At 43.5% G+C, this 10,013-nt stretch overlaps 2 protein-coding genes across 2 annotated transcripts; both read right to left on the reverse strand.

Annotated features, from left to right (window-relative positions):
• Positions 1 to 5,418: 5,418 nt before the first annotated feature.
• Positions 5,419 to 6,366, reverse strand: LOC129338971 (olfactory receptor 49-like). Its single transcript, XM_054993545.1, has one exon. It carries the CDS (start codon positions 6,361 to 6,363, stop codon positions 5,419 to 5,421), a length of 945 nt encoding a protein of 314 aa, XP_054849520.1. The 5' UTR covers positions 6,364 to 6,366.
• Positions 6,367 to 9,167: 2,801 nt separating this feature from the next.
• LOC129339811 (olfactory receptor 6C4-like) lies at positions 9,168 to 10,013 on the reverse strand. The gene has a single exon (XM_054994390.1). The coding sequence runs from the start codon at positions 10,011 to 10,013 to the stop codon at positions 9,168 to 9,170; it is 846 nt and encodes a 281-aa protein (XP_054850365.1).

The following is a 10,013-nucleotide window of genomic DNA, read 5'->3' on the forward strand; positions in this document are numbered from 1 at the left end:
CCCATTGCCTCCCTCCTTGCCTTTCCCCTCTGCACCCCACCTGTCTCTCAGCCCTCTCCAAAACCCCATTGCCTCCCTCCTTGCCTTTCCCCTCTGCACCCCACTAGTGTCTCAGCCTTCTCCAAAACCCCATTGCCTCCCTCCTTGCCTTTCCCCTCCGCACCCCACCTGTCTCTCAGCCCTCTCCAAAACCCCATTGCCTCCCTCCTTGCCTTTCCCCTCTGCACCCCACCTGTCTCTCAGCCTTTTCCAAAACCCCATTGCCTCCCTCCTTGCCTTTCCCCTCTGCACCCCACCTGTCTCTCAGCCCTCTCCAAAACCCCATTGCCTCCCTCTTTGCCTTTCCCCTCTGCACCCCACCTGTCTCTCAGCCTTCTCCAAAACCCCATTGCCTCCCTCCTCGCCTTTCCCCTCTGCACCCCACCTGTCTCTCAGCCTTCTCCAAAACCCCATTGCCTCCCTCCTCGCCTTTCCCCTCTGCACCCCACCTGACTCTCAGCCTTCTCCAAAACCCCATTGCCTCCCTCCTCGCCTTTCCCTTCTGCACCCCACCAGTCTCTCAGCCTTCTCCAAAACCCCATTGCCTCCCTCCTTGCCTTTCCCCTCTGCACCCCACTAGTCTCTCAGCCCTCTCAAAAACCCCATTGCCTCCCTCCTTGCCTTTCCCCTCTGCACCCCACCTGTCCTTCAGCCCCCTCCAAAACCCCATTTCCTCCCTCCTTGCCTTTCCCCTCCGCACCCCTCCTGTCTCTCAGCCCTCCCCAAAACCCCATTTCCTCCCTCCTTGCCTTTCCCCTCCGCACCCCTCCTGTCTCTCAGCCCTCCCCAAAACCCCATTTCCTCCCTCCTTGCCTTTCCCCTCCGCACCTCACCTGTCTCTCAGCCCTCCCCCTCTCAGCCCTCTGCCTTTTGCAAGACTCCTGAGATTCTGAATCTCGATGTCAAGGAGTCTTTGTCTGATCAGTACAGAAGATGATTTTTCTGTGAGGGAAAATAAATCTTCAATATTAATCCCTACTGAGTTAATTTTTTCTTCTATGTGGTTGAGCCACATGGATGACTGAGACTCCATCAGCATGTGAAAGATGAGGCTATCCTCATTATTCTTAAAATGTAGATGTAACCTAAATTTGATAGTATTAATCTATGCTTTAGTCTCAAGGAGTCTTTGATTGGTTTCAAGGCAGATGGCCGCATAAGACACACGCACGGGAAGGCCCAATATTTTCCATTGGAAGTGGGATTGAACTCTTTCCGCTTTCTTTTTGAAAGCCATAATCCATATAGGTACACCATAAAACAGCCCGGCACTAATTTTGTGGTTGAATACTCTAATAGGTGAGGATACAAATTGATTACCCTTGGATGTTCACCAGTCAAATATAGAGAAATGCTTTTGGGGGGATGACTGGTACAAGAGTTTATCAGTCTCCTTGGGGTCACTTCACTCTCTTTATAGCCATGCAGTTGGTGTTTTGAGGATGTAAGTTCTCACATAGCCAAGGTGAGTTCTCCTACCACTCATTCTTGCTGCAAAGCTCCTCAGTTCAGCAGACCATTGTTTCAGTAGACTATTAAATCATTCACAAATTGGATTATCCTGTTATAAATAAATGCCATGTTTCAATAAAAACTTGCAACTAGATGTTTGCCTTCACTGGCTGGTCGCTTCTGCAATGGCTGGAGCGGGTAGACTCTTCACTTCCTGCGCGTGGAGGAGGCTGGCTGGGCTCTTCTCTGATACTCAGGGCGTGGGTTTGCTGCTTCCTATATGCAGTGGAGGTTGGCCCAGCCAAGTTCTTTCCCCATGGACAAAAATACCAGGTATTTATATGTCTGGTATTTTTACCATGTTTCCCCTGGACAGCCGGATAGAAAACTGGACTGTCTAGAGGAAAATTGGACACTTGACAACCCTATTCATTGGTTGTCTTTTAGGGTTCTAGCAGGAATTTAGGGAGGTGTTCCTATATATCTGGCTGCTTCTTGTTCAAGGAGATGGTTGCTTCTAAGGTTGCCAACTCCTAGTTTGGAAATTCTTGGAAATATGGGGGGTGATGCCTGGGCAATGGTAGGGGAGCGAGCTGAATATGGCATAATGCCACAGAGTCCACCCTCCAAAGCAGCCACTTTCTGTTGTTTGGAGATCAGTTCAATTCTGTTAGTTCTCTAGGAGCCAAACAGAAGTGGGCAATCCTAAAAAGTGTGTTAGGGGTCAGGTGCCCCTTTTTTCCGACAGACCCCTCTTCTCAGGTCCAGATTAAGACCTGTTGAAGCCCTATACTTAGTCAAGTTTAAAAGCCTCCTGGAATTATCACAAAATGGTAATTTAGTAATTTTGAGTTGGGGAGGAATTGGCGTTGAGGACTCCCATACTACGAGGCTTCTAAATTGTAGCTTGCCTAGCTTGTAAATAAATCTGACTCTGCCTGTGTTTGGGATTGCTAACTCCAGATTTGGAAAGTTCTGGAGATTTGGGGGTTGGAGCGTGGGGAAAGCAGGGTTGGGGGACGGGAGGGAGCTTGGTGTGGTATAATGCCATACAGTCCACCCTCCAAAGCAGCTATTTCCTCCAAAGGAACCAGGGTTGTCTCCTAGGCAACTGAAGAGAAGGGAGGTACTGATCGGAGCTCTTCGCTACTCTTTGCATGAATCTGCTTCTGGCCTCTCTGCGATGACTTCACTTCTGGCCACGGGAGAGCTCCCATGCTTTGAGTCGGGCTGATACTTTGAGAATTGGCCTAGTTGGGGCCAAAATTAGCCCCACATGAAGTGAGGGAGCACTCCCATGGCCAGTATGACAATAAAATCTCTGGAAGTGACATTGCCACTAGGAGCACTTGCAGTGCATGTTGGCCTGGGTGGCCTGCCTGCCTATGGCAGTTTGTCATTTGTCATGGCATGGGGGTAAACTACCAGGAGTTTGCCTGCCACTGGTGTCATCTGGGAAAAATAGGCCATAACTAGGTCTGACAGGAAAAGTGCTCATTGCTTGCAATTGGGCTGAGCATGCTGAAATATCTGAGGCTGACATACGGTTGCTGTTCCTTCGGTTGGGGTGGGGGATCCTCTGCTCCCAGCCTCTGTCCCCTGCCACCACTCACCTGGCTTGTAAAGAAACAAGGCAAATCCTGGTCTAAACCAACAGCAAGAAAAGTGGAAACCCACCCAGGAAATGAGAAAATATATCTATATATTATGTCATGAGATCAATCAGAAATAACATCAATGTGCTCAATAACTATACAATTATACAGAAAGTGCATTCATATATTCATAATACATCCAAAAATCCAGAATTTCTTATCTCAGTCCAATCCAAACAAGGGACTCAGTGTCCTATTCCAGTCCTTTTATGAACAAGGCAGACACTCCAGGTATAGACAAAATGGTAAGTATATGTCAATTTATAACCATAACTGTTTCTTTCTTTTCTTTCAGGTGTCACTCAGGATGTTGCATAAAGGATCCAACAGGAGGCAGCACTAGCCGTGGCCGGCTAAACGGCAGATTTCATCATCAAGACTTCCTCAGGGGCTGTAGGATCACTATATCGTGTACAAGATAATAAAGTACATAAAACAGTACATCCATGTATCCTCAAGTCAATACATTACACCATCAAATAATTTCCCCAAACATAACTTACCCTGAATAAGTATGAATATTTCTTAAGACCCAGAGAGTGACGCGGATGCTGGAGCTCAAGTGTCATACCAGGGGTCAAACCCAATTATATATGGATGCTCACCTAATTACAGTTCGTAGGTCAATTTCATATTAAAGGTGCAGCAACATCTTCTAAACTCAAAGAGCGAGGAATCTAACCCAAGAAACATTGGTATGAACGTTCATTGTTTAATCTGTGGGGTTTAAGGCTATTTAATGTAAATATCCATTCGGCTTCTCTTCTCAGCAGCTCTTTATTGGTACATTGAGAAGGAGCGGGCCGTGCTAACACACCTGGCTGGCAGGGGGGGAAGGCAGGGGAATGGGCCTCCTAGAGCACACTCCCAGTGCGGTGTGACAAAATCGCTTCCAAGAATGACGTCATCACACAGGCTGAGGGAGTCCTGTTCTTCACCTCAAGCTGATTTGGACTCCAAATTCTTAAAGAATCAGCCCAGCGGGAAGTGTGGGAGTACTCCTGCAGCCTGTGCAATGATGTTGCTCCTGGAAGTGCACATGAAAACTTTCTAAAGGTGAGTGCCAGTTTCGTCCTGTCCTGCTGGGAGGGTAAGAGACTAAACATGGAAAGGAGAGTATAAAGGTAAAAGCAGCTACCCAACAGGAAAAAGAAGTGATGAACTAACTGAAGGATTTTTAAATAGTCACTTAAGAAATATATTCCAAATATCATTTAGTGGTGTAACAATCTCTCAGGACTGTCATAAACTATACATACATTATAGCTTGGATACATACAAAAGGCAAAGCATCTCACAAGAAGTATAATGGCAAATGCAAAGTGCCAAGTGCAAGAATATTCATATGCCAATGGCATTTGCCGTTATACTTCTTGTGAGATGCTTTGCCTTTTGTATGTATCCAAGCTATAATGTATGTATAGTTTATGACACCCCTGAGAGATTGTTACACCACTAAATGATGGCCGTTTCCACACGGCTTACCTCTCTTCGTAATGTCCCGGTAGATCGCGCAAAAAATGCGGAAGATCGCGTTTCCTCATGCGAGATTTGTGCGATGTCACGTGACGTCACACAAATCTCGCACGAGGAAACGCAATCTTCCACGTTTTTTGCGCGATCTACTGGGACATTACGAAGAGAGGTAAGCCGTGTGGAAACGGCCGATATTTGGAATATATTTCTTAAGTGACTATTTAAAAATTCTTCAGTTAGTTCATCACGTTTTTTTTTCCTGTTGGGGAGGGTAAGAGAACCTGACAACCCTAGACTGAAAATCTATTTCCAAGCCAATGATTGGGTTGAGTGGCTAGATCCACAACTGATGGGACAACCGGGTGACTAAGGAGCATGGGTGAGAGATGAGGCTTAAGACCTCTGCACTGTTTTATGTAGAGGAATGATGTTCAACTTTGTGGCTTGGGTAGGTTGTCCCCAAAGCCACGGCAGACTGCTTGTTAAACAGCCACTTCCATGAATTTTCTTTCTTTTGCCATATACTGATGTAAGCATGATCCCACTACATAGTTTCTGCATCTTTTTTTACACACAAACTATCAATCTCAAACATATACCGTGTAAATAAAAAAAAGTAATTTCAGTGTTACAAAGAGGTGAGAAAAATTTAGTTCCAGAGGGGAACCAATTTGTTGGTAAATATTGCAAGAGGGTAATTGGTAAGCCTACACATTGATCATATATGTTACCCCCAAAGCAGAGTTTAATTTTCATGTGGATATCCTATTCAGATTAATTTTCACATCGATGTCTCCTATCTTAACTTCTTACACAGCACAACTCCTTGTCTAAAAACACCACTTAAAGCGTCCTTCACTTGTTTGTTCCTCAGGCAATATATGAATGGTATTAGAAGAGGAGCCACAACGGTGTTAAGTACAGCCACCGACTTACTGAAGTCTAATCTGCTGATGCCTTTTGGCTTCACATACATGAAAATGCAACTACCATAAGTGATGGAGACCACAGTGATGTGGGAGGAGCAAGTAGAGAAGGCCTTCTGCCTCCCTGCAGTTGATGGGATGTGCATGATGCTATAAATAATATGGATGTAGGACACAAGATTTACTGCTAAAGTCCCAATGAGGGACAACATAGCAATCAGGAAATCCATGAGTTCCAGTAGACTCGTGTCGACACAAGCAAGCTTGATTAAAGGGCCGCTATCACAGAAAAAATGGTTGATGACATTTGGGCCACAAAATGACATCTGAAATAATGTAGCTGCTGGACCCAGAATGAGCAGAAATCCTGCAACCCAACTGCAACGCACCAGCAATGAGCAGATTCGAGTATTCATTATGGTTGAGTAGCGGAGAGGGTTGCAGACAGCCACATACCTGTCAACAGACATTACAGCCAGCAAAAAGAACTCTGTAGTCCCCAGGCCAAAGTACAGAAATGTCTGTGTGAAACAACCAGACAGAGAGATAGTTTTATGGCCTGTAACCATATTGGCCAGTGCTTTGGGAATGATGGTGGTGGTGTATGCAATCTCTACAAATGCAACATGTCGGAGGAAGAAATACATTGGGGTGCAGAGATGATGATCAAACAGTGTGATTGCAATAATCACTAAGTTCCCCATAATGGTCAGCAGATATATACTGAACAGTAGGAGAAAAATCAAGATTTCAAGTTTGTGTTGGTCAGTCAGACCTAAGAGTATGAATTCCCCCATCATGGTCTGGTTTGTCATTTCCAGCAACTTCCTAAAAATAATAAAGAGAAATTGATATTTTTGCAGTCAAATTTGATAAGCCAATGAACCAACATGTAATTGGTAACCTAATTAAGAATATACAACAATAGAAGACAAATGTAATACTTTAGTCCTCATTCAGACAATGCATTTACTGCTAAAATCCCAATGAGGGACATTCCACTGAATAGACCCTCCCAATTATTTAAAGTATCTAAAGAGAGCCAGTTTGGTGTAGTGATTAAGAGCAGCAGGACTCTAATCTGGAGAACCAGGTTTGATTCCCCACTCCTCCACTTGATGCCAGCTGGGTGACCTTGGATCAGTCCCAGCTTCTCAGAGCTATCTCAGCCCCACCCACCTCACAAGGTGATTGTTGTGGGGATAATAATAACACACATTATAAACCGTTCTGAGTGAGTGTTAGGTTGTCCTGAAGAGTGGTATATAAATCCAATCTTATTATTATTATTAAATATCTGCTGAATCCTGTATCTGAATTATTATGAACAGATTATTAGCTGTGACACCCTTGCAATGGTTTTTGCTCATAAAATAACCAAACCAAACCAAATCCAATTTATTACAGCAAAAGCCAGCAATATAAAACAATACGATTACAAGCAATAAATCAATATTATCAATACAGGAAAACCACAGGCATAAAGGGATAAGGGTGAAAATGGAATAACAATAATGAAAATAGAAAAAAAAATTATGTTTTTTTCACTAAGAGAAGTTTACGTTTCTGATAGCTAAAGAGCAGAATTTGGCCACAGCGTAGGTTACTGAGCTCTGAGAATCTTCTAAAAGAAATTTGCGCACAACTTCTGGTCTAAATTCCAAATAAAATAACACAAATGTGCTGTGATCTAAATACCGGCTGTAATATAAGCCAGGCAAATGAAATTCTTCATACATCATTGGGTCCAATTATGGACCATTTTGATCTAGTAACCATGATGAATACTGGCGGGATCCTGGGATCTGTGAATGCCACCACTTGTAAATTGGATCTTTGCCCATCTTTGTTGCTAAAATCATGTAAGGAACACTTTAATTAGCTCTTAATGACTATCATAAATCAGTCACTAACTCAGGACATTTTCCCTCAAGCTCCCAAGGAAACAGTTATCCATCCACTTGCAAAGAACCCACAACTTACCATGGTGCCATAAATTATGCTGAATGTTATGCATTAAATCAATGCACCTTAATTCACTATCTAAATACCAGTCTAAGCAAAACACTTACCATGCAAAATCTGCATGGAATGCAGGACATTAAAGTTTTTCCTGGTTTACTAGATATTGCCTTGACGTAGGATGAGCTCCTAGAACCAATGATGGCTTTGAGGAAGTTGACATTTTTTTCTGTTGTCTTTGCAAAGCAGTCTGAAAGTCTCCAACAGTTTTATTCCTCAAGTCTATTTCTGAGCCTCTAAACGCTCTTCAACAATTTTGAGGTGCACAAGCTATTTAACTCCAAAATGTTTTATCATTAAATTATCTTCCTTCAAATTCTCCAGATGTGTTTCTCCGCCTTTTTGGACTGGGGTGAACATGGAGGCAACCTATGAGAGGTTGCACACTCATCTCCTGAAGTATATATCTTTTGCTAAGCTCTCTGCTTATTATGGCACCCAGGGGATATTCAATGCACTTCCCAAAGGAGCACAGAAATAATTATGCACCTGCTAGAGTAGCTCCATGCTACAACAGTTAAGATTCCCAGGCACCAAAAGATTTCTTTGCGTGTAGTATCCAAATGGTAATCCAAACTATTTCATTACTCTGATTCTCCTCTGTGAATTTTGATGGGATATTTTCTGATTCTTTGATGTTTTTCAAGAGTTGGTGATCCATCTAGGAATCCAGCTCAATCTAAAGGTCTCCTTTTCTGTAGTGAAATTCACACCTCCCCATTGTAGAACATGAAGAGTCATCCCGGGAGTGGGAATATTCACTCTGTGCAAGTGATGTGCAAATTCAGACAGTATTAACTTAATTGAAACACAAGTTGAATTTCAGCTCCTTTCTAATTGGTCTCTCAGAGGACTGAATTTAAGAGATGTCTACAACTGACAAAAGTCTATATTGTGTAACCATTGGTTACATGATATAGGCCATATATTCCCTCCCCTCAGAAAACTTCAGCTTCTTCTATATTTGATGGCAGACAGCTGTCCATGAAAACTTGAGAGTGAATGTATCCAATATGTTTTTTCTTACACTATTACGGATATGAATGTTCATAAACCTGCCAATCACAAGACAAAAATTTTGAATCATGATGATGATGATGATGATGATATCATCATCATCATCATCATCATCATCATCATCATCATCATGTGTCTTTAAGTTCCAACCCCTCATTGGGTTATCAAGGCAAGAGATGAGTAAACGTGGTTTGCCATTTCTTCTCCATAACACCCAAGATCTTCCATGGTGTTCTCCCATCTAAGAACTAACCATTTCTGATGCTTCTGAGGTCTAACAAGCTCAGGGTAAACTGGGCTATTCAGGCTGCTATAAACATTGCATATTCTTAGTCAGTTCTGTGCCTCCAGAAGTGTCTTGTTGATGACACAAACAGAGTCCCAGCTAAGTTACAAGTTCAATTTCCAGACTCAGTCCTGAAGACTCCAGGTCTGGGATCCAGAGCCATTTACATTCTCTCAGGGCCAAGCTACAAGTGACAAATGACACTTGAATGGCAAGTGGATTGAGTGGAGGGCAAGTGAACAGGGAGAAATACACTTGCCGTTCAAGTGTCATTTGTCACTTGTAGCTTGGCTCTCAGTGTTCGTAGTGGCAGGACCAGCTTGAGATCCGCCATTTGCTTAACCATCTGCCACCAGTGACTCTCAAGGCCTCCTGCATTCTCTTGTTCCTGAAGCTGTATATGAAGGGGTTCAACAAAGGGCATACCAGCATGTTGAGAATTGACACCTCTTTGTTGAACTCCAGGCGTCTTTGTTGCTCAGGCTGGATATAGACAAAGATGCAACTGCCATAGAGCAAAGTGACAACAAGAAAATGTGAGGAGCAAGTGGAGAAAGTCCGATTCCGCTCCTTAGCAGATGGAAGATGCAGCACCGCAGAGATAATTTTGATGTAAGAAGCGACAACAATAACCAAAGCCCCCAACAATACAATAATTGCTATGACAAGATATAACAAATCAACCAACTGTGTATCAGAGCAAGCCAAATGGATGAGTGGGGCACTGTCACACATAAAATGATCAATGGTGTTGGGGCCACAAAAAGGAAGACGAGTCAAGAAAAGAATGGGTGTTAAGGAACACAGGAAGCTAACCAGCCAGCAGCTGACCACCAGCTGGACACAAAGTTTATGACGCATGATGATGGAGTATCGGAAAGGGTGGCAAATGGCAACATAGCGATCGACGGCCATCACAGCCAACAGGCAAAACTCTATGATGCCAAGAAAGTAGGTGAAGAACACCTGAGTGAAACAAACTACTGATGAGATTGTCTTCTGTCTGGACAAGAGCTGGACAAGCATGTTGGGGATAGTGATGGAGATGAAGCCAATTTCCACAATGGAGAAGTTCCTCAGGAAGAAATACATTGGTGTGTGCAGATGGCCATTTAGCACCGTCACAAGAATGATGGTCAT

This window comes from Eublepharis macularius, chromosome 12, assembly GCF_028583425.1.
Source record: "Eublepharis macularius isolate TG4126 chromosome 12, MPM_Emac_v1.0, whole genome shotgun sequence".
In the NCBI taxonomy this organism is placed as follows: Eukaryota; Metazoa; Chordata; class Lepidosauria; order Squamata; family Eublepharidae; genus Eublepharis; species Eublepharis macularius.